The sequence below is a fragment of the Austrofundulus limnaeus genome, unplaced genomic scaffold, assembly GCF_001266775.1.
Source record: "Austrofundulus limnaeus strain Quisiro unplaced genomic scaffold, Austrofundulus_limnaeus-1.0 Scaffold160, whole genome shotgun sequence".
In the NCBI taxonomy this organism is placed as follows: Eukaryota; Metazoa; Chordata; class Actinopteri; order Cyprinodontiformes; family Rivulidae; genus Austrofundulus; species Austrofundulus limnaeus.
In genome coordinates, this window is record NW_013952562.1 from 791,458 (window position 1) to 814,290 (window position 22,833).

At 39.1% G+C, this 22,833-nt stretch overlaps 1 protein-coding gene across 1 annotated transcript in view; it reads right to left on the minus strand.

Annotated features, from left to right (window-relative positions):
- The window catches only part of atrn (attractin), a 151,332-nt gene that overhangs the window by 24,786 nt on the left and 103,713 nt on the right, over window positions 1-22,833 (minus strand). The window contains exon 26 of the mRNA XM_014017075.1: window positions 19,610-19,688. Within this exon, the coding sequence (XP_013872529.1) occupies window positions 19,610-19,688 (79 nt within the window). The remainder of the gene's footprint in view (window positions 1-19,609; window positions 19,689-22,833) is intronic.

A 22,833-nucleotide genomic window follows, 5' to 3' on the forward strand; every position in this document is an offset into this window, starting at 1 on the left:
GAACATTTGTTTAACCTCAAAAGTACAGTTTTTAAATTAAATGTTGCTGAAACAGCAAGTTTCTCAGTGGATTTGCGCTCGAAAATGCAGCCTAGGTAGAGTAGTCGAACACAGATCCACTGATCCTTTAACACAGAGCATCTTCAGAAGACAAGTTGATAAAGTAAATTTTAAAAATCTGTATTGTTCGATACAAATGTGTATTGAACCTAAAGCACTGTTTGATACGGTTTGATATGGGTACATGTAGTGTTGCACCCCTAATACATACATACATACATACATATATATATATATACACACACACATATGTTTCCTTTTACTTGTAGATGTGTCTCTTAAAGGGAACCTAATATGCAAAATTCACCTTTTTCAGGATTTTTTTTACTAACATTTGGGTCTGTACTGCTTCTAAAAACAGTCCAAGCACAAAAAAGAAATACACTCAGAGGTATTTTTACTACAGTATAAGTAAATGTATTTTTCTGCCTGCACTGCCTCAGTTTAATAACTAGTAATGGGAACAGCAGTTCATTTTAGTGTACTGTGTCATGGGCAGCTGTGGCAGAGTTGTTAGGGGAGTCGTCCTGTAACTGGTGGGTTGCTGGTTCGATCCCCCGTTCCAGATTATCTCAGTCGTTGTGTCCTTGGGCAACCCACTTCACCTGCTGCTGATGGTGGTCAGAGGGTTTGGTAGCAGTGGTGCATGGCAGCCCCGCCTCTGTCAGTSTGCCCCAGGGCAGCTGTGGCTACAATGTAGCTTACCACCATCAGTGTGTGAATGGGTGACTGTCTAGGTGTAAAGCACTTTGGAGTCCAAAGGGACTTGAAAAAGAGCTATCCAAGTTCAGTTCATTTTACCATGAGACTCAGATCATTAAAATGATTTGTCTTTTTATTTCCATGTGTTATTTTTATGTTTGGTATGCACAATCATTTTTAATTAATTTGCGCATTTTAAGTGTATTTATTTATTTATTTATTTATTGGGCCATTTATATATTTCTACTTTTAATTTCAATGTCGTCAATTTTGGTCCTCCACAGCTACTACTATCCTTAGCTAATACTTTTACAAATTCACATAAAGAATGTGCATTTAACTAAATAACATTTGTAGTCACTTAAACATAAGATGGCCACCACAGCTAACATTAGCCAACACAAAAATGGCTATAATGTAGTTTTACAGAAACTAGACAAAGTTTGGTATAGTAGTAGTTGAGCATCATCTTCAACACACACTGGGCATCAACTCATCTTATGAGATCTTACAATATCATATGCAGTTATGCATAATGTTAAAGTTTAAAACTGTTATGAATAGCTCTGGGTAATTTACATTGATTGAAAGAATATTAAGATTTTCCTTTGTACTTATTCAGACTTGGAAGACACAATAGCGTAGGAAGTCAGGGATCGAACGCTTAAATCAGATGACTTAGACACGCTTGTGCTCACGCTCACACATACACTCACTTGAGCTGTCTGGAGAAATTGTATTTGAGCACTGTCAAAGTGAGCAGAAGAGTGCCAAAAAGATTGAACGTGTCAGGARAGCACTCATAGTGAGGAGGGAGAGTGGAATAATGAGAAAAAAATGAACATGTGCAAGAAAAAGTCAAGAAAGAATAACAAGGAACAGGAAAAAACAGCTAAAAATGGACAAAATATGGGAAAACAGTAAAGGAGAACTTTGCTGAGTGAAAAACAAACCACATACAAGAGAGAGAAAGACAACAGTGTTCAAAGCATTCATCTCTGGGAAGAGGGGAATAAGACTGGATGCAAAGAAAGTGTGCGCATGAGCACAAATACATGAACACACACATTTTGTGTCCATGTGGATGGCACAGAGCACATCTCAACAAACTAAATCAAGTTGTTTATTTATTGATGCGCCTCTTAAAAATGTTGCTAGCGAAGAAAGCTTTCTATCATCCTTTAGATATATTGAAGGAAGACTGCAGAGGGAGAACAACAGAGGGAACGTTTGTGACTGCAGATTTCTGTCTTCACCTGGCTGTGAAGCAAATGTCCCTGCAGGGACAATAAAGTGAAGTTAGAAAGTTAAAAGAAAGTTTCTGATCATACACTGCTGCTTTTTTCGGTTTCCTTTAACGCCCCATCTGCTATAGCACCAGTAATCACAGCATCATGCTTGATATTAGCGTTCTGTTCACTCTGTGTACTTTCTGACTGCTGCATCCCTCCCACTGAGCGGCACCATCATCCACTGATGCCTCTGCAGGCTGGGTTGTTAAATCAACMCCCTCCTCAGTTAGAATATGAGGACAAGCTGCCCCCTTGTGCCCAACATCTCGGCATTCAAAACACTTCACGATGCCATTGCTGGCATACACTATAAAATAATCCTCCATGTTCCCTTTAAGCTGAACTTAAAGCATCTTTGACGTCTCTTAAAACACTGAACAAGTTTGGACTTCTCACTTTTGCACTTTAAACCTGCAAATCAAAAAGTACTTGGAATCTTGCCCAAGCGCTGGAGTTCTTGATCCAATGCCTCACCGGAAATGAAAGAAACAACACAGGAGGCTGTAACCTGGATGGACACAGTGAGTGGTGAGAACTCCTGCTACTCCTCGTTCAGTGAGACACTTAGTATTCAATTCAACTATAAAACACTCCTCTTTAAGAAAAACAAATACACGTTTGTTCATTCTGGATGAACTTGTCAGATTGTAATAACTGACACTGTCTCCCTAAGCCAAAATAACCAACTCAACTAGGACTAAAAGGTCCATATTTCAAAGACAGGGACAACACTGCTCAGATATCATCTCTGTAAAGAAACAAGGTGCTAAACACATTTAAACAACAGTCACTCAAATCTTAGATGAAATACTCTTTTCAATAAAGGGATTTTTCTAAAATAGTGACAWGTATTTCAAACTTTCAGCAGAACTCAACCAAACTCCACCAAACTTCCAGCATGCTGAGTAAAAAGGTGGCAGAAAGTCCTGATGCATCTCAGTAATCCAGGTAAAAAATCAAAAAGAAAAAAATTGTATAGGTCTTCTGGACGGGTTCTTCTCTAATGAAACGTTTTGTCTCTCCTCCAAGAGACTTCTTCAGTCTGAGAGTTTCAGGCAAAATTCAGGCTTTTAAGCACTGCTTCCATGTGATTGATACTCACATCACATGGCTATTGCTGACACCTAATTAACACCTATTGTTAACAGGGGGTGGAGTGATACTGGCAATAGCAGCGCTGTAGGAGGGGGACAACTGAAAACGGAGGCCTCCACCTCTGTTTAATGATGGACGGTCTTTCTTCACAAAAATGGCTTCTTTTACTCCTCTCTCAAACCAACGTTCCTCTCTATCAAGAATGAGAACATCCTCATCTCTGAAAGAGTGACCGCTGGCCTGTAAATGAGTGAAAACTGCAGAGTTCTGGCCATTTGATGTAGCTCGTTTGTGTTGGGACATTCTTTTGAACAGTTCAAAGTTGCACACTGTTCAAAAGAATGTCCCACCACAGATGAGCTACATCTAATGGCCAGAACTCTGCAGTTTTCACTCATTTACAGGCCAGCGGTCACTCTTTCAGTAATGAGGATGTTCTCATTCTTGATAGAGAGGAACGTTGGTTTGAGAGAGGAGTAAAAGAAGCCATTTTTGTGAAGAAAGACCGTCCATCATTAAACAGAGGTGGAGGCCTCCGTTTTCAGTTGTCCCCATCCTACAGCGCTGCTTTTGCCAGTATCACTCCACCCCCTGTAAACAATAGGTGTTAATTAGGTGTCAACGATAGCCATGTGATGTGAGTATCAGTCACATGGAGGCAGTGCTTAAAAGCCTGAATTTTGCCTGGAACTCTCAGACTGAAGAAGTCTCTTGGAGGAGAGACGAAACGTTTCATTAGAGAAGAACCCGTCCAGTGGCAGGAAGTATTTTTAAAAAACAACTAAGGAAAAATAAATTATACAGCCAAATTTACAGTATAAATGGAGAGCCTGGTTATTTTTGAAGTGATGTTCTCTCATATACGTAGATGTCTATAGTTGTGTTTTATCAATAATCAACAACGTTCTGTGAATGATATCACAGCAGATAAATTACTACAKATAATTTGACAGAACATCACTATACCATTAATACACACAGGTAAGGCTTTAGATATTATRTTAAGCAGCAATAAATAACATCTGAACATCTTAGCAGTACCATACTCATATCTAGATGCAAAATAAGGTTGGAAAGGACAAAATMTGTATAAAACTACAGGTTAAACAGATTTTTTTTAAGTATCTTGATGTTCTGGACCAATCTGTMCCTCAGCCAAATCATACAAAAGAAACCGCCCAGTACAGATCACACAGATCTGTTTGTACCCACTACCTGCCAACAYCATACCTGTCTTGGCCCACTTTTGTCCATTTTTTACCCATCTTGGCAGTTGTGCCAGTGCTGATGATTTAMTCTACTGGAATGCATTTTTAAATAAAAAATAAGACAWGATTTTATTGTTATTATGAATATAGTGTGGTCTGTGCATATAGGGCTGTATCATCAGATGTTTACTAAGACATCCTAAATCTCAATACAGAAGAAACTGAAAAAAAAAATGCTCTATTCAAATCATGACTTAAGCTCCTAAAATATTATGACAGTCGCCTGAAAACACAAGCAGGCTAGATTGTTCTTTGTAATGTTATGCACCATTTCTGCTGAATTAAGATTAGCAGGGGTTAGAYAAATCTTCAAAGCACAAAGATGACAAGCAAGTGGTTCAAACATAACATCAGTCCTCAAATGTGCACGAGAAGTGAATAAGTGCTAATTCTACATTAACATACATGTTAGAGTCCGATACAGTACAAGGATAAATCAAGTGAAAGCACRGAACAATATATCCTGATGTAAATAATATATAAATTTCAGATTGGTGATTAGTATTATTTTCTCATGGTGAARAAGTGAAGTGAATAATGAAAGAGACATATAGGACCCTAAAGTGTCTAAATACTGGTGGTGGATAAAACTTAAGAATGAAGCTCCTTGGGCATCATGAAGAGGTAAAGATGGGAAGAAGTAGGGCTTATAAAGACACTCTGGGGAAAACTGAGGTAATAAGGATGAGACTCAAAGAATGGARACTGGCTTAAACAAAAACTAGTGAGAAAATATCTGCAATAGTGAAGGAACATGAATATTTTAAATTAGGGTAACTTTAAGCATGGAAAAATGGACCTAAACGAAAAAAGTTTATAAAACTAGATACAGTTATACTGCATGATTACACAACACGGAACCACAATATTTAACACAAAAATAAGGTGCACGTTTGAATTTATTGTCGATTTTCTCAAATCTACACAAACTCAAAATACGTACATACTTGCATATCTAAAGGAACCTTCCCAAAGGATGTTAAAATACTTAGGCTCGGTGTCTGCACCTCTAACCACACAAACAGTGGAATTTGTGTGCATCTATATTTACAGTGAGTCGATCACTCTGCAGGAATTTGTTTTTTATTCTGATTCTTGTGGCAACTCTGCCCCAGCAGCTGTCATACGGCTCTCTACTCAGTCTCAGATGAACATGGAGGCAGTCTTTAGACAGAAGTTGCAGCTGAAAGTGCTTAAAATCTCCAAGAGTTATAAACGTGCACCTGGCGGCTCCCTTTCCTCCTCCTTGTTTGTAAACATGATGTCAGGGCTTTTAAAATTTAATTAATTAATTTTTTACAACCTGACAACAGCAGAAAGAAAAAAGAGCCATTTCGTCTTCAGTCTCCCATTAACAAGAGCAAAATTTGGCCCTTGTGCAGCTTCCAATGTATAGAGGGTCTAATTCTCTTAATTAGGTGTTCTGAAAGTTCTAAAACATCTTCATGTGACAAAGCCATGGCCTATTAACTTCCTATTAGTGATCGTGATTGGGTGCAGCTGGTAGATTCTCTGCCAGCATAATAAAAGATTTGTTAAAACACTAAATTGGCCAAGCCTCAAATACCCTCTTCAAATGAAAGGAAATTGGTTAGCATGTTTAAGAACAACCCAGGAACCATTAAGGCTGCAACACCAGCATCACAGCATCTCCATTTTGTAAAGTGTAACTAATCCACCTTGTGAAAGCATAACTCTGCCCCAAGGCAAATTTGAAAAATGYTAACAAAGTGTCAGGACAAGAGAGCGTGACAGTTAGCTTAATTTGACGAGCTAACATTTCTGATTGTTCTAAAGAAATGTTTTGTAAAGTAAAATTTCATGACATACATGCAAACTCACATTTAGTTGTTACAAACAGTTCAGGAAAYAAACTGTTAAAATATGACTTGGGTTCAAAACAGAACAGAAAAATTCTTTTTCATTTCTGTTTGGTTCACAAACCAGCTCAGTCCGGGACTGACACGTGTTTTATCCCCCCGGATCACTCAGGACACAAGGCTCTTTACTGCAGCCTCAGCTGGGTTTCATCAGACCGACTCTCACACCACACCAGCCCCGGACAGCATCACACCGTTTAACGGAGCCTCTCGTTCTCATCACAGGCTGCAGCGCCTCATAAAACAAACTGAATTAACTTACTTAGAGATCCTCTTTGTGGTTCAATTTTTTTAAACTACAAAGGTGTCAAGTCACGTAGAGTATAGATCAGGACTAAAAATAATCAGATCGGCGATCCCAAATCCAACCAGACATTTTAATTGCCGTTTAATGTGATCACTGTTTTAATTTAATCCTCACAGCTATATAACACTGTCCATAATTTCATACAGATTTTCATACATATTTTTAAGCTGAACTGAAATTTATATAATAAATTTATATTGAGGAGGGTCCGTCGGATAGTCGAACCTCGGATTCAGGAAGAGCGTGTGGTTTTCGTCCTGGCCGTGGAACACTGGACCAGCTCTACACCCTCAGCAGGGTCCTGGAGGGTGCATGGGAGTTCGCCCAACCGGTCTACATGTGTTTTGTKAACTTGGAGAAGGCGTTCGACCGTGTCCCAAGGGGGGCCYTGTGGGGGGTTCTCCGGGAGTATGGGGTACCGGGCCMYTTGATACGGGCTGTCAGGTCCTTGTACGACCGGTGTCAGAGTCTGGTYCGCATTGCCGGCAGTAAGTCGGGCTCGTTTCCGGTGAGAGTTGGACTCCGCCAAGGCTGCCCTTTGTCACCGATTCTGTTCATTACTTTCATGGACAGAATTTCTAGGCACAGCCGAGGTGTTGAGGGGATCCGTTTTGGTGGCCTTTGGATCGCATCTCTGCTTGTTGCGGATGATGTGGTCCTGTTGGCTTCATCGGAACGTGATCTGCTGCTTTCACTGGAGCGGTTCGTGGCCAAGTGCGAAGCGGCCGGGATGAGGCTCAGTGCTTCCAAATCTGAGGCCATGGTCTTGAGCCGGAAAAGGGTAGAGTGCCTTCTCCGGGTCAGGGGGGTCGTCCTGCCTCAAGTGGAGGAGTTTAAGTATCTGGGGATCTTGTTCACGAATGGGGGAAGAAGGGAGCGGGAGATTGACAGGCGGATTGGCGCAGCATCTACTGTAAAGCGGGTGCTGTACCGGTCCGTCGTGGTGAAGAGAGAGCCGAGTCAGAAAGTGAAGCTCTCGATTTACCGGTCGATCTACGTTCCTACCCTCATCTATGGTCATGAGCTTTGGGTCATGACCGAAAGAACGAGGTCCCGGATACAAGCGGCCGAAATGGGTTTCCTACGCAGGGTGACAGGGCTCTCCCTTGGAGATAGGGTGAGAAGCTCGGTCATCCGGGAGGGACTCAGAGTAGAGCCGCTGCTCCTCCACGTCGARAGGAGCCAGTTGAGGTGGCTCGGGCATCTGGTAAGGATGCCTCCTGGACGCCTCCCTGGTGAGGTGTTCCGGGCACGTCCCACCGGGAGGAGGCCCCGAGGAAGACCCAGGACACGCTGGAGGGACTATGTCTCTCGGCTGGCCTGGGAACGCCTTGGAGTTCCCCCGGAGGAGCTGGAAGAAGTGGCTGGGGACAGGGAGGTCTGGGCCTCCCTTCTGAAGCTGCTGCCCCCGCGAACCGATCCCGGATAGGCGGAAGAAAATGGATGGATGGATGGATGAATTTATATTGAGACAAATATTAAGCTATTTGGCCATAATGACAAGTGTTTTTAAAGCAGCAAACATTGTATCAAGTGTCACACAGTGATTCATACTAGCTGTGTTTCCATTGCAAATGTGCACAAAACTTTGTCGATATTTTGTTAATGTCGAAAAACACAGTTTTACAATTGTGGTGTAATAAATGCTATTAAAGTCACGCGTGAATACGTTTGTTCTCACATAAAGTCATTGCAAACATGGCTGCAACAGATGTAAACACATTGCGACCACGACACTAACGCTCATCATCAGCCATCAGAGGAGATGTCGGCATCTTATCGAGGCTTTCGAGTGACAAGCTCCTTATACTTGGGAGCGGCTACGTATGCAGCGTTCTTGGGAAATTGTAGTCTGTGATTTTATTACTTTCTTTTACTGCTTCTGTGATTTTACTACTACTTCTACTTCCTGTTGTCTTCTTCGTTGATTWTTTTTACTAGTACAAACATCGGTTGTTGATCACATGACTCCCGTGATGAAATTGAAGTTTCCATTAAGCAAATTTCTTTTCTAATTTGTGCATTTTTGTGGTCAATGGAAATGCAGCTAGTGTAAGTTTTTTTGTGCTACTGGTGCACTGCTTCAAATAGATAGAATAATAGCAAAGAGGTCTACCTCCAAATTTTTAAACTTCACCTTAAAATTAACAGCTAGATGGTTGAAACTCAGACTGAATTGTGTGTTCCGAAAGGACAGACCTTAGTTTAATTTAAAATTTGTGGACTATGCTTAAAAGCAGAGTCCATGTCATGACACCCAACAATTTGAAAATTAGACTGCTAATTCTGCCAAGAGGAGTGCTCAAATATTCTGCCAGAATTACGACCTAAGCATGTTGATGATTACAATAAAGTGTGTGATTATAATGCAACTTGGGGATATTTAGGCAAGTATTAGTGGGGATATATTATTACATTGAGCATGTATTTAATTTGTGTTAATCAGTGATAATTTTGTTTTTTGTGAACTGTCTACAGTATACTGTAGTTTGTAAAGTAACTAGCGTGTGAACCTCTGTACTGATGCTGCTGTGACACCTGTATTTCCCCTCGGCAGGACAATAAAGGCTACTTCTATTCTACTCTATTTCTAATGTTGATCCCGCATGAATTAGAGAAAACCCAACAAAAATAAAATCCCAAATGTAAAGGTTTAGAACACATTTTGTTTTTCTTTCTTGGTTTGGTTAGATTTTTTACAATGTTACAGTTTCATCCTTGCAACAATAGCACCGTTCTGAGCCAATTACAAACTGAGTAACTTGTTAATAAATATTTGATGCTTTAGCTGAGATAATTCAAAAGATAATATTTACCTGCATCAAACTGCAATTGGTGCCAAGTAAGCTGAACAGATTGCTCGAACACTACAAGAATAATGTTGACCATTATGTTCACAGACTTCAGATCAGTCAGCAATAGGATCATGATGGTGTATGGTCGATGCATAGTTGTAAAGGGAGATATTTGGTAATAGTTCAGGAAACAGTGCCAGATGGGACTGATTGACACAGCTGTGAGAAATTTCTAATCAGTCTTTCCCTCTTTATTTGCAATAGCAGCTGGGATGAAGGGTCTGCTGATGGCTGACAAGGCTACACTAGAGGAATGTCGCCACTTAGCAAATGTATATGTATATCTCAGATCCTTGGTAAAGAAAAAAAATAACTAGAAGCACTTTGTATTTGAAGTGAATGATGAAACAAGTTGTCTCTGTCTTTACTTAATGTTAATAAATTGATGTCTCAGGAGGCAGAAACCTAAAGTGAAAGAGAAGAACCTCAAAGATTAATGGAACGTTAAGMCCCTGCATACCATGTACCATCAATTGAAAAAAAGTTGCCACTATCAAGAAATCTCATCAGTGGCTAAAGAACTGAGAAGGGGGTATCTGCAGTAACTGACAGTTTCTTGGGAGTGGGTGTAATTTGGGTAAACCGTGATTGGTCAGAGTGATTTGTGAGGGCAGTCAAAAGATATGATGTATAACGGTAATTAGTAACAGTATTCTGAACATCTGGGAGGAATGTCCTGATGCATCTCAGTAATCCAGGTAAAAAATCAAAAAGAAAAAAATTGTATAGGTCTTCTGGACAGGTTCTTCTCTAATGAAACGTTTCATCTCTCCTCCAAGAGACTTCTTCATTCTGAGAGTTTCAGGCAAAATTCAGGCTTTTAAGCATTTTAAAGGATTTTAAGCCGGAATTTTGGAGGCAGGGCTTAAAAGCCTGAATTTTGCCTGAAACTCTCAGACTGAAGAAGTCTCTTGGAGGAGAGACGAAACGTTTCATTAGAGAAGAACCCGTCCAGAAGACCTATACAATTTTTTTCTTTTTGATTTGGGAGGAATAAAAATTGAATTACTGGGGTTGGGGTTTTAGAAAAGTACACATACTTAGGTTTGTGTTGACATAATTTTTTAATTCATTAAAGGGTTGTGTTTTGTTTTATTGATCATTTAATGATCAGATGGGGGAGTGTGATGGAAATACTTTAGGTTTAAGCCAGTAATTCATGATATAGTTTAATAACCTAGGTTTTCATGACATGCTGCTTATCAGTAGATAAAATGATTAAAGTCAGAACAAGATCTGCTAACAACAATCATTCTTAGATATCACTTATGTTTATGTTTGTGTTTTCCCTTGACCCAGTATTTCCTTAGGATGAAATCTTGCTTTATTAAGATGACATAATAGTGTTTGTTAAACAGTATATACTGTATGAGGCCTCAACTGCCTCAGTGAAGGAGAAGCAGGAGCAGAGAGCAGGTGGACAGTCTGATGGCTCTATGTTGTTCTCTGTGTTCCTGTTGTTGCAATAAAACTCAGCTGATCATCCCACAGAGTACCTTCATTCTTGGACCACTTATTTCTGTCTTTGTTAAATAAATATTTCCATAACAGTCCACACGTAATCACACCCACACACTGAGGGACACACTGCATGGAGACACACGGACACTGAGCAGAACCGACCTGACCCAAAGTGAATCGAGTAAAACCGAGTTCATGGAGAGGGGCTAACAGGTACCGCTGCAGTTAACAGTTATTATAGTCGAGATGTCGAAAGCAAAACGGTCCAAAGTGTGGTGTCACTTTAGGATATAGGATGCAGAAACTTCCACCTACAACAAATGCTTTAAGAATAATTGATGCAAAGGCAAATTATTAATGGATTTCAGTTAATATGTTGGTCAATTTGAAGTTTGACTTTGACTCAGAAATAGTCATTGCTTCATAAACCTCTGTGTGAGTGTGTGTATATTATTTATTTTAAAGGAATAAATAAAAAAAGTTTTACTTAAAGTTTTACTTTGGACTGGTATCCATTCATTTACATTTTCAATGCCACGACCATCGACTCCAATTAGCTACAAGGCAAGCCTATCTATTGTATATACCTTAATTACTCTTTTCTCCATCATTGTTATTCCATGCCCCCTACTATTCCAAAAATTTAAGAATGTATTGACTGGAATTTCATCATTTGTAATGATGAAATTCCATCATTGATCAAATGATGATCAATTACAAATCAAATTGATTTGATTTGTAATTGTCAAGTATTTCTGTTTTTCTATTTGTGTTTGATTATTGTACAGCACCTTCTGCCTATCAACTCTATATTATTGATTATTGTACAGCACCTTGTGAATTCCATTTCTGTGAAAGGTGCTCTATAAATAAAATTTTACACTCTCACTCACTCACTCACTCACTCACTCACTATTTATTTTTAACATACCAATTTAAATACTGTTTAGGAACTGGTACTGTTTTGAAAGTATTGATTTAGCACCAGTATCGAATTAAACCCTTTCAATACCCAGCCCTGATTGAGAGCCATTGGCGTTATTTGTTCTCAATTCATATTTACTACTACTTTAATATTTTGCTTCCTATAAATTAACCTAACCTGTTTACAAATAATTTCTCAAATCTTTGTAAGCTGTAGCAACAAGGATATTGGTCTGTAATTTGTAAACCCACATTTATCACCATTCTTATAAAGAGGAAATACCTTAGCTACTTTCATATAATTTGTAATTACTCCTGTTGAAAATGATTATTTACCAGGGGTGCAACAATGAAAGAAATTCACGGTTTGGTTCGATACTTTAGTCTTACGGTCCGATTTTTTTGATACAAAAAAGAGAAATTTCCATGCCCCTTTTAACTTGTAATTTATTTATATTAATTATGAACATTTGTTTAACCTCAAAAGTACAGTTTTTAAATTAAATGTTGCTGAAACAGCAAGTTTCTCAGTGGACCTGCAGTCAAAAATGCAGCCTAGGTGGAGAGGTCGAACACAGATCCACTGACCCTTTAACACAGAGCATCTTCAGAAGACAAGTTGATAAAGTAAATTTTAAAAATCTGTATTGTTCCATACAGCACTGTTCGATACAGTTCGGTACGGTTCGATACGGGTACATGTATTGTTGCACCCCTATTATTTACATATGTATAAATGGTTCATTGTTGTATAAAATAAAATAGTTATTAAATGATAAAACTCTGTATGGATATGGGGTTTATTATAGTACTTATTGTGTCTTTGCTTGTCTTGTTTCTTTACTTGAATGTATGTTTTTAACATGCAACCTTGTTAAAGACAATTTTATGTCACCTTTGAGACAAACAAGTCTGTCTGTCTGTCTGTCATATATCCTTTACAAACATCATATCTGTGTCGGACCAATCTTTTTTATGTTTTATTGGCATAAAACCAAGCAATCTGAATTGTTACAAGAGAGCAACTATTTCACTGCAACCTGTCTTGCTAAAGTCTCAGATCTTTCCTCTGACATGCTTTCATTCTTCAAAAAAATCCACATGTAGACATTCCTCCACAAAGTCATCAAAGGAGAAGCAGAACCCAGTGTTCTTGACAGGGAAATGTAAGTTTATTCATAAAGAAGCTTTTCAGGAAATCTTTTTTGGGATGTCACTTTATTACCATCCTATGCCTATAACTTTGAAATGTTAAAATGAGGGGAGACGACGCATAAAAGCAAAGTTCAGTTTACACACCACAGGTCATTGAGCAGCTTTTCACTCCTTTTATGGCATAAATAGGTAATATTTTTTAACAGGTGCCTGAACCCTCATACTAAGGTTGCCAATCATATTTATAGTAGAGGGAAGGCAGTGAAGGTGAGGTGTTTGTAGGAGGAGAGGGACAGTAAGGGCAGTTTAATGGGGTAATAAATATGAGGGTATCAAGAGACATCAATGCAGTTTCTTTTCTTTCCATGGCTTCCAATGTAAATAATCTCCAATGCAGTAAATTATGTTGGCCATGCTAACAGTCATCAGAGGCATTATAAAATTCTGTATTTCTGTCAATACCTCAGGGGGCAATGCTAGTCTAATATATACAAGTTATGTGTGATTTATATCAATGTTAGAGTCACAATGAATGCAGGGTACTTTTATGCTCTGCCATGCGGATATTTTTTGTGGAAGCAAAAGGAGAGAGGATTCCCTGGGGGGATTATACTGGTACGATATGGTTTGAAAAAAAATGGAACACAAAAAAAGGACAAAAATAGAATAAAACCTGATTGTTTTTAGTCATTTAATACATTTTTAATTCACTAAATATGGCTCAAACAGTAGCACTAAAAATGTCCCCTTTTCAAAGTTGCATTCTGGCCTAAATTCTTATCTGTGAAAAGAAAAGACTGTTGTGTATCTTGAGGCAAAGAAAGTGCATGTTTAAGTGATATCATTAACAGTATTTTGCATCATGATCATTCTTTTCACTAGTTGCCTCTGTTGGATCTTTGCTTTAATTAGCTGAGTCCTGAAGAGTGTCTTTATCATCTGTGTTACAGCTCTTCAGCACTCCTGCAATTGTTGGCTGTAGATAAGTAAAACCTCTATTTCACAGATTATGATGTAAACTCTTTACAGATAACTCATGAAGGTAAACATAGAAAATACTAAAAGAGCCTAGAAAAATGTGATCCGTTGACTAACAGCCACCTGCTGCACAAGAATGTTACCACAGGAATAATGAACTTGCCATGGCAGCAGGTACCTCAAGGGGGATTATTCTGACTGAAAGGCCAGTGTCTTCAGTGACATACAACATCTGCTGTGATTGGGTATGTCTAATGCCATCTGGCAGCACCAGATTCCTTCAAAGGAACTGTCAGACCTCAAAGGAAGGCTTTGATTAAGTCTCAGACAGTACAGAGACAAGTGCACACATGGACATATGCATGCAAACAGATGTACAGCTAACACACTGCTTAAAAAAGCTGTACAGACCCCAACAGGTGAGCTCTGAATTGTTATAAGAAATATATACCAGCTTTTAGATTTGGAAATGTATATGTGAAAAGAAGAATTGTGGTTGATTCATGTTTAAAGTTTTTGCAAAAGAACTGAATTTAGAGCCAGTCTGAGCTTTTCACTTTGATGGAACATGATAGATTTAACTCTTTTGAAGACCCTAAAGAAATTACGAAGTGCTTTGTGTTCAACACACTTAGCAGAAATAAGCCTAAATCAGATGTCTTTGAAACGCTGTTATCAAAGTAGCTTTGCCATTAGGGGTAAACTACCAAAAGCACAATTTTACACTAAGTGTTGACTGCACCAGTTACATGCTCATTTTATCTTTCATATTTTTGACAGAATGTTGTCAGAATGACCAGCTCTAAGTGGTCACTGTAGACCAGCACTACTGGTAGACAGAATTGGTACTTCTAAATCCTCATCCTTAGTCTACATCCTTTTTTTTTTTGCATGCCCTCTCTCGTCATAAATCTGCAGGTATGCAGCATCAGTGTCATCAATTTTAATGGTACGTTCGCACCGAACGCGTTTTGAGCTGCAGGAGCGGCCGGTTTACATGCAAAGTCTATGGCGGATGCACCTCTAAGGGTCGTGTGTCGCATCACGTACGTTTTGGGCGGCACGCAAGGAAGGCGGAAGGGGCGTGGAGCATTTTCCATGTATGTGGTGCTGCGGAAGCAGCCGCCACCAGAGTTCAAAAATCTGAACTTTTCGCCGCTCGACGCGTCTCCCACTTAACCGAAACAGACGGACAGGAGATCTTTACCTGAAATCGACCACGTACAGTTGGATTTTCTGGCAGGATATATCAGTACGATGTGGATCAGCTGCTCGGAACAAAAAAATAATAATAAAATAGTCCGTCAGCTGGCAGCTTCTGGAGTGACGAAACCAACCGAACAAATCGCCTCTAAATCATCTGGTGAGTTAATTATCTGCTGTACGCAACGTTCACTTGCTCTTTAGTAAATAAATCAAAGCCATTTGCTTTTATTTTATCTTTAATTCACCCGCCGAGGACAGACGCTCTTCCCAAATCCTGCTGCCGCAGCTGCTGCTACTTCTCACCGGTCTGAACATCACTCAGTGTGTTCCAGTCTGAACATAATGCTTCCAACTTGAGGCATTTTGCACTTTTTGGCCGCTCAAAATGCGTTCGGTGTGAACGTAGCATTAGCAATGGCAGCTACATATCACAAAGGACAATCGTTACAAGACAAATACTATATGAGAGCAAAGCAATTCTAAAAACAGGAAGTGAGCACAAGGAACAATTCAGAGGCCCAGCTGGGCTTGTGCTAGCTAAATTAATTTTAACAATATCTTTCTTTACCTTAGTCAATTATAATAATTTTGTTTAATCATATTTTCTTCAGGTAATGTTCAGTCCTGCAAGCCTCTGCATGAAGAGGCTTGATGTACTTCCTGTTTTCTGAATCAGTGGTGTAAAAAAGTTTTTTGGTAGCAGCATTGAAAAGCAAAAGCAAGCATAATTTTTGTACTTTGAAACACCCTCTGGCATCTAATAAACACCGTTAAATAAACCATCAGGTGGGAAGTGCCACCTGCGTATGAATAACACATTAGCACTCACCTAGCTGAGAAGCTATAGGTGTTATACATTTGACTTTTTTGCTTTTTCACACAGAAACTTTATCTAGTTTTGGATTGCCATTTCTTTTGCAGCTGGTCTAGATCAAAGTAATTTAAACAAACTCATTCTGTGTACTATTTTCTTAACAAAAATATATTTAAAAAATGAGCAAATATTGTTTTATATGTGGCCTGTGGCTCACAGTTCAAATTAAATGCTTAGGACTTTTATTCTTTATTTTATTACAATTTAACAAACTGACAAATCCTACCTTGTCCTACCTTTGATCCTAAAATGAGTCGTGTTTTTTTCTAAAAAAAAAACAAAAACAAAACAAAACAAAAAAAGAAAGAAAGAAACCTGAAAACATTTTTGCCATTTGTTTCTTTTTCTCACTGTAACAAGTCTGAATCAGACCAAACCTAGACACCCAAAGCACCAAAGTATATCAAATCATAATTTTTGTCATGTTGCACCCCTAATAACTCCCGTTTTCCACTGCACAGGAGCCCTAAGTGGGCTGAATAAGAGAATAAGTAGATGCAAATGTGGGTTGCTGTACCTCTGATGCAAGTATGGCGCAACACAGAGAAATCAAAGATGAATGTAAGAGTGAAGCCAAGAGGGACAGTGCTGCAAAGATCAGAACAGTCTTGGGAGGCAAAAAGGTTGAGGTGAAGACAGTTGACCATTTGAAAAAACTTGACTGACATTCTGTTTGCATCAGCTGTCTTGACACACTGCATTTTACCACTGGCATTTTACCTTGCACAGAGTTTCACAACTAAACTACAAAAAAAGTTCTTAAATTAAGCCCTCACCAGAAATTTGTTGGCTTTTGTTTTTAATTTTAACAATCCATACAGCACACAGCAGTGTGTGGAGATTAGGTGCAAACTGTGTTATAATAAGAATATAAAAAGACAAAGTATTTTGTATGTAGTTAGAATGAAAACCTACTTGTATCATGTTCTGCAACCCACAAACATTTTCAAAAGGAAGGATTTTGACACGTGTTGTGCACTTCAGATTTTAGTGGTTATAGGATTTATTTTTTTGTTTTTGGCAAATGTGCCTAACAAATAGTCTTCAACAATGGGCTCAGTGTGAGTGGAAGATGAGGCAGAACAGCGGAGTATACTGTTTTTTTTTTCAAACAAGGCAGCTGAGACAGATATGAGTAACTCMGGTCCACTTGGTGCTCACACATGCAATTGAACCACACCAGAGTTCGCTTCAAGCTAAGTTTTCCCTGCGTATAGCCACGATCCATTGTTGTTGCCTTAACTCCTAACCAAGAGGAATATGGAGAAAAACGAAACTACTCTCTTGTACCTACTAGTTAGTGGACACAACGGCACACAACAGAAATCACGTTTTATACCAGTAGCTCACAGATGYGTTAACTTTTATGAATTTTCATGGTCTAGTTCTAGGAGCTAATGCTAAAAACAACGCACATGTAGGCAGGACCTGGAAGTGATCATCGTGGCCTGAATTTTTACGGAAGTAATAGACATGGCATATGGTCTCTTAAATGAAAGCTGTGACTCAGAAGTCAGCTAGACTGTATAGCTTCYGAGAACAAATTGTTGGGGTGGTGGGGGGGCTGTTTCCATACAATGGTTTTCCATTGTACTGACTTGAGACAGGTTTCTTCCTCCGCTGTTAATAATAACATCATTACTTGATAAAATAATTAATTTAGTGAAAGTGATTTTTTCAATTTAGAAAGCGCAAATCTGCACGCAGTTCAAAGAATTGAGCAAAAAGCCCTAAAGTGCAAACAAGAAATTTAGGTCCGCAATCAGCACTATAGTGCTTTAGGGGTCTAATGCTCACCACTGCATGAAAGTAATGAAAAATATATTTTTTTCTAAACATGGACTTTTTGGAAGCGAGACCTACAGTTAGTCCAGTGGCAAAACAAAGCTGTTCATTTCTCATTAAAGAAGCAACAGCAACATTACAGTTGTTCCTTTTTCCCCCACAGATAAATGCTGATAAATTGTTCAAATGATTTGTTCAGTTCCACCACAGAAACAAAAGGGCCTCAGCTAATAGAGTGTATCCTTCCACTTAGTGTCCAGCCTTGCCTGTATACAGAATGTCACCAGTATTAAGAGTGAAACAGCACAAGCTCTTTTACTACTAAATTCTGTTTCATCAACTTCAACCAAGWGTTTTATGGGTACTAAGAACACAATGAATGTTAGTATGAGTGATAGTATAATATTTGCAAAGAACATTTTGTCCTAAAAAACATKTCAGATGGCACAGTATTAAATATGATGAAGGGAAAAAAAGCATTTGTTTTGGAAAATGGAAATTTTTTATTTAGTTTAGTCAATACTATTGCTAAAAGGCTATTAATTTAAAAAAATCAAAGCTGGTACTCAGTAATTCATGCATGACTAATTTTCGCAGCATATAAACAATTGCCTCATTGGTATTAATCATTTACTCTTGTGTTTTTATTGGTATTATACTTATTGTTCCTTGTGGTGTATTGAATCTTTTTTAGTCTGTGCAGCAGTGCCCTTTACAACCTAAGGAAATTTTCACCCTAGAGAGAAAAATAAAGCATTTTGACTAAAAAGTAAAAATGCAAATGCAAAAATCTGATTGTCCAACTACAGCAAACAGAACTGAACTTGTACAGGTGCTGGGGTGGGTGGGTGTTGATTTGGGCCACTTTTTCCTGTAGCAACTGATCCTCTTAAAGTTCTAGCACTATTTTTGTGTAAAGGTTAGATTGTAAAAAGCCCATCTGTGCAGCAGAATTTCTGGCATTGAGTGAGAGTGGGATGGGAGCAGGGTACACGGTAAGAGACAATCAAAGGTGAGGCCGCACACTTGAGCATGGTGACAGCTGAACAGCACTTCAAATGGCATGGCTTGTAAACTCACACACTGAATCGCACATAACACGCACACACATTTTTCATAAATGGGAATAAATGCAAGTTTCTTTTAAACAGTGAGACAGAGAACAACTAAATTTCATTTAAAAAAAGAAAAACAAAACAGACATTAAAAACTACAGTGTATGTCGAAGAGAGAAATAAATATTTGATCCCTAAGCCAAACATGACTTAGTTCCTGGTAAGTAGGATGACAACAGGTTTAGAAGGGTGACACAGAGACACTCTAGTTCCTCCTGGGGGATCCAAAGACATTTCTAGGGCAGAGAGTATACACAATCCTTCCAGCAAGTTCTCAGTTTGCTCCATAGTCTCTTCCCAGTGGGACATGCCCAGATAACCTCCAAAGGGAGGCATCCAGGACRTATCCTTAATAAATGCCTAAACCACCTCAGCTGGTTCCTTTTGATGGGGTGGAGCAGCATCTTTACYCAAAGCTCTGTCCAGATGATGGACCTCCTTACTCTATCTTAAAAGGCTCCACTATATATCAAAAAGATGTGAGAAGTCGAATCTCGCTATCGTAATTTGAGACTGTCTTTTTTTACTATTTTTACATTGTACTCATTAGACACATTGCATTTAAAAAGCAGTTTAACATTATCAAAATGTGACAAATGTGCTTTAGCAGCTATAAAACACCATATATTGTAAGTGTAAATTTTTGTTTTACTTCTCTTCGTCGCGACGCCCAGCAGCTCTGTTTGATCTTCCAAACCACGGCAGCCACCAGCAGCAGGGACAGGAAGCAACTGCAGACAAACAGCAAAAGTAAAGAATGAACGCAAAATAAGATTAACAGTCTGAGCTGAACAGAAAGGAGAATAACTGGGGCTCCAGAGCACCTTTTGAGTAGGTTTATTTTCTGAGTCATTGTAAAATATCTAAAGGAAYAATGATTTTATTTTTACAATTATACATATTCATAAAAGTTTATTATGACAACAAATTGGAGATTGAAATTTAACAAATATTTTGGTTTTAACAGGCTACATGTTTGAACTCATTTATACATTGTTTTTTCCCCTCCTGATGATATAAGCTGCACTGTCACTCTAACATGATGTGTTATTACTGACAGACTAAGGCCAGCTGCTGAAATATTTAAACTCTCTTATCCAATAAATTGTGTTTTATATATTTATACATTTGTTAACATTGCTGACATCTCTATCCTTTAGCAAACTGATTGTGTAATCTGCAAATTTCAGCAAATGTTTGTCAGTGTGGTGACTCTTGCTGTTGTTTGTTTAGAAATGTTTATTATATACAGTAGCGAGACAACACGCCACTGTGAAGCAGGGGTTGAGCCAGGGGATGGCTCAGAAAAACAACTGGCCATCCCAACCGCTAACCGCTTTGGCAGAAAAATTTTGTGACAGGGAAAAAATTGTGCGGCTCTGGGGCGGGGGGGTCTGTTGGTCCCGGTTTCTGGCAGTCCTCCGGGCTCTGTCTGTCCGTGATCTGGCGTCTTCCGGACCTGGCGGTCTGTCTGGAGGAGGAGGAGGTCTTGGGGGCCTCAGTCCCTGGGTGGGTCTCAGGGAGCGGGGGAGCCTACTGGGGTCAGTGGGGGAGCTGGCCCCCTGTGGGAGCATTCTTGTCATTCTTCTTTCAACTGCAYTGCTCAAATAGGTCATTATCATGACATATTAGTCACTACCTGAGTAGGTAAGTGAGAAAATTTCCATGTAGGAAAAAAAAGGTAATTTTCTGGGCCTCCCTTACAGTWTGTGACCAGTAGTCCCAGTTTAGCCACCCCTACAAAAAGCGTTGGGCTCTGCCGTCATGAYTGAGAGACGAGAGAGAGTGGACAACAGACTTTTTGGAGACAAAACATTACCCTGACTGTTCGAGGTCTGCATGTCTCAAAATCTATTAACTATTTCATCAGGCCAACATCAAGATTAAAATTGAATGCTAACTTCTGGCGTAAAATGTGTGGCTGGATTGAGTAGAATGCTGAAGTCTGAATAAAAGCCAAACATGGAGTTTCAGGCTGAAAGATGCTTGTTAAATATGTTAAACGTGCTAGGTTYAAATCCTGTATAGAAATCTCATCTGGTTTTACATTTCAGGAAATCATTTTTGACATCATTGGTACTGATGTAAAACAAAGAGCAGGTAGCAGAATGATGACCTTCTGTCTACAGCTCCTGGAAGCCACATTTTCAATAAATGTACTGGCTCATTCAGATTCTGATTCCATATATCTGACCAACCCTAGKACACCGGAAAAACTCTTGCAACTCTTGGTGTAGTTTTGCAGGGAGCCTTTTCAGGGTTGGCCCAGCTAAACCCCAGGAACTAAAAATCAACYACCAAGCCCTCTGCAATGAAATCCACCACCTGCCTGGCTCCAGGAGTGTGCCTCAGTTTCTCTAGTCTGGGCAGTAGCTTGTATCCTGCTGCATGTGGTCCTAGATCACCAAGGCCTTTAAATTATTCTTAGTTGGATCACTTCCCTGGGCTCACTTTGCCATGGGAGAACCTATCAGGAGCTAATATTTTATACAACATAGCTGCCAGGATCACAAGAGTACTGAAACTCCTTTATGTTAGATTGGTGATACTGCATCATTCTGCATGCCTTCTTCATCTAAAAATGATTCCATTGTTGTTTAATTCTACCATATATTTTCCTTAAAAGTTAATTTTTCATCGCAAAGAAAAATGTTAGCTTTCCTTTAAGCCACCTTTATTCCAGTGGTATTTTTTGTTGTTGTAATTTTTGTGTGTGCACAAGGACTTTCTAGTGACTAACTCCCAAAGATACAAACACAAAAAACAWATGTGTTTCACTCATCAGCGACAAAATTTCGATCGCTTTGTTTCGGCTTTGACTTGTCCATATTTGAGCTCCTGTTAGTMTATTAACCAGATTTTCTGTGCTTCAGCTAATGCATACATAAAGCATATCAGCATGTTGATAAATGCTGTACAACACTGGCTCAGAGATGAACATTAATCTGACTTTTCGTTTCAGATCAACAAACGTTTGAATCTTCATGTATCACATTCAAACTAAGAAACTCGTTACCAGAACCTCGTGTTCGGTTTTACATGGTGCACATTTCTAATTTCTGACTCAACATAAATGCTGCAGGTGATAGGTTAAAACTCAGTAATATGTCACGCAGACTTAATGAGCTTGAAGTAATTAATTTGGTATAAAGATGTAGCTGAAGGCAAGTTGTAATCAGACACATTGCTGGCAGACTTTGACATTATTCGCTGCATTAAAACAACACAGAAGCAAGTCATGTTTCAAGGTAGATGATGGCTAGTTTTAATCAAAGCTGCTAAAATATTCAAATGCAAGATTGTCTCGACTGAAAAATATACAAAAGCATTTATAGCCCTGATAAGAACACAGAGCCTCCGAATTAATGTTACTGCTCCCAGAACAATAGTGAATGAGACTTTTGTTTTGCTTTAGAAAAAAATATTCAGAAATATAAAACATTTAAGATAGCTGTGATGCTGTTTCTCAAACTCTTCAGACTGGTTAGAATGTAAGAAAAAAAACTGAACACGTCTGTCTTGTTCACAGCCTCATCAGCATTAGCATGATGATTCARGCTTGTTTTGCTTCCACAAACCTGGGCACTCTGCAGTCACTGAACAGTGTTCTACTGCCAAATGTGAGGCCATATGTCCGACGGCTAAAGCTTGGGCCAAATTAGGTCATAAAACAGGACAATGATCTGAAACACACCATCACAGAATGACTGGTTAAAAAAAAGGAATCAAGGAGTTGCAATGGTCCAGTCAAAGCCCAGGCCTGAAACTAACAAGCTGTGGTCGGACCTAAAGAAAGAGAGTAAAGGTGGCTGACGGCCGTCAGTCACTGTGACAGCTAGATTCTCTCCGGGGAATCAAAAGCTGAAAACTGTGTCA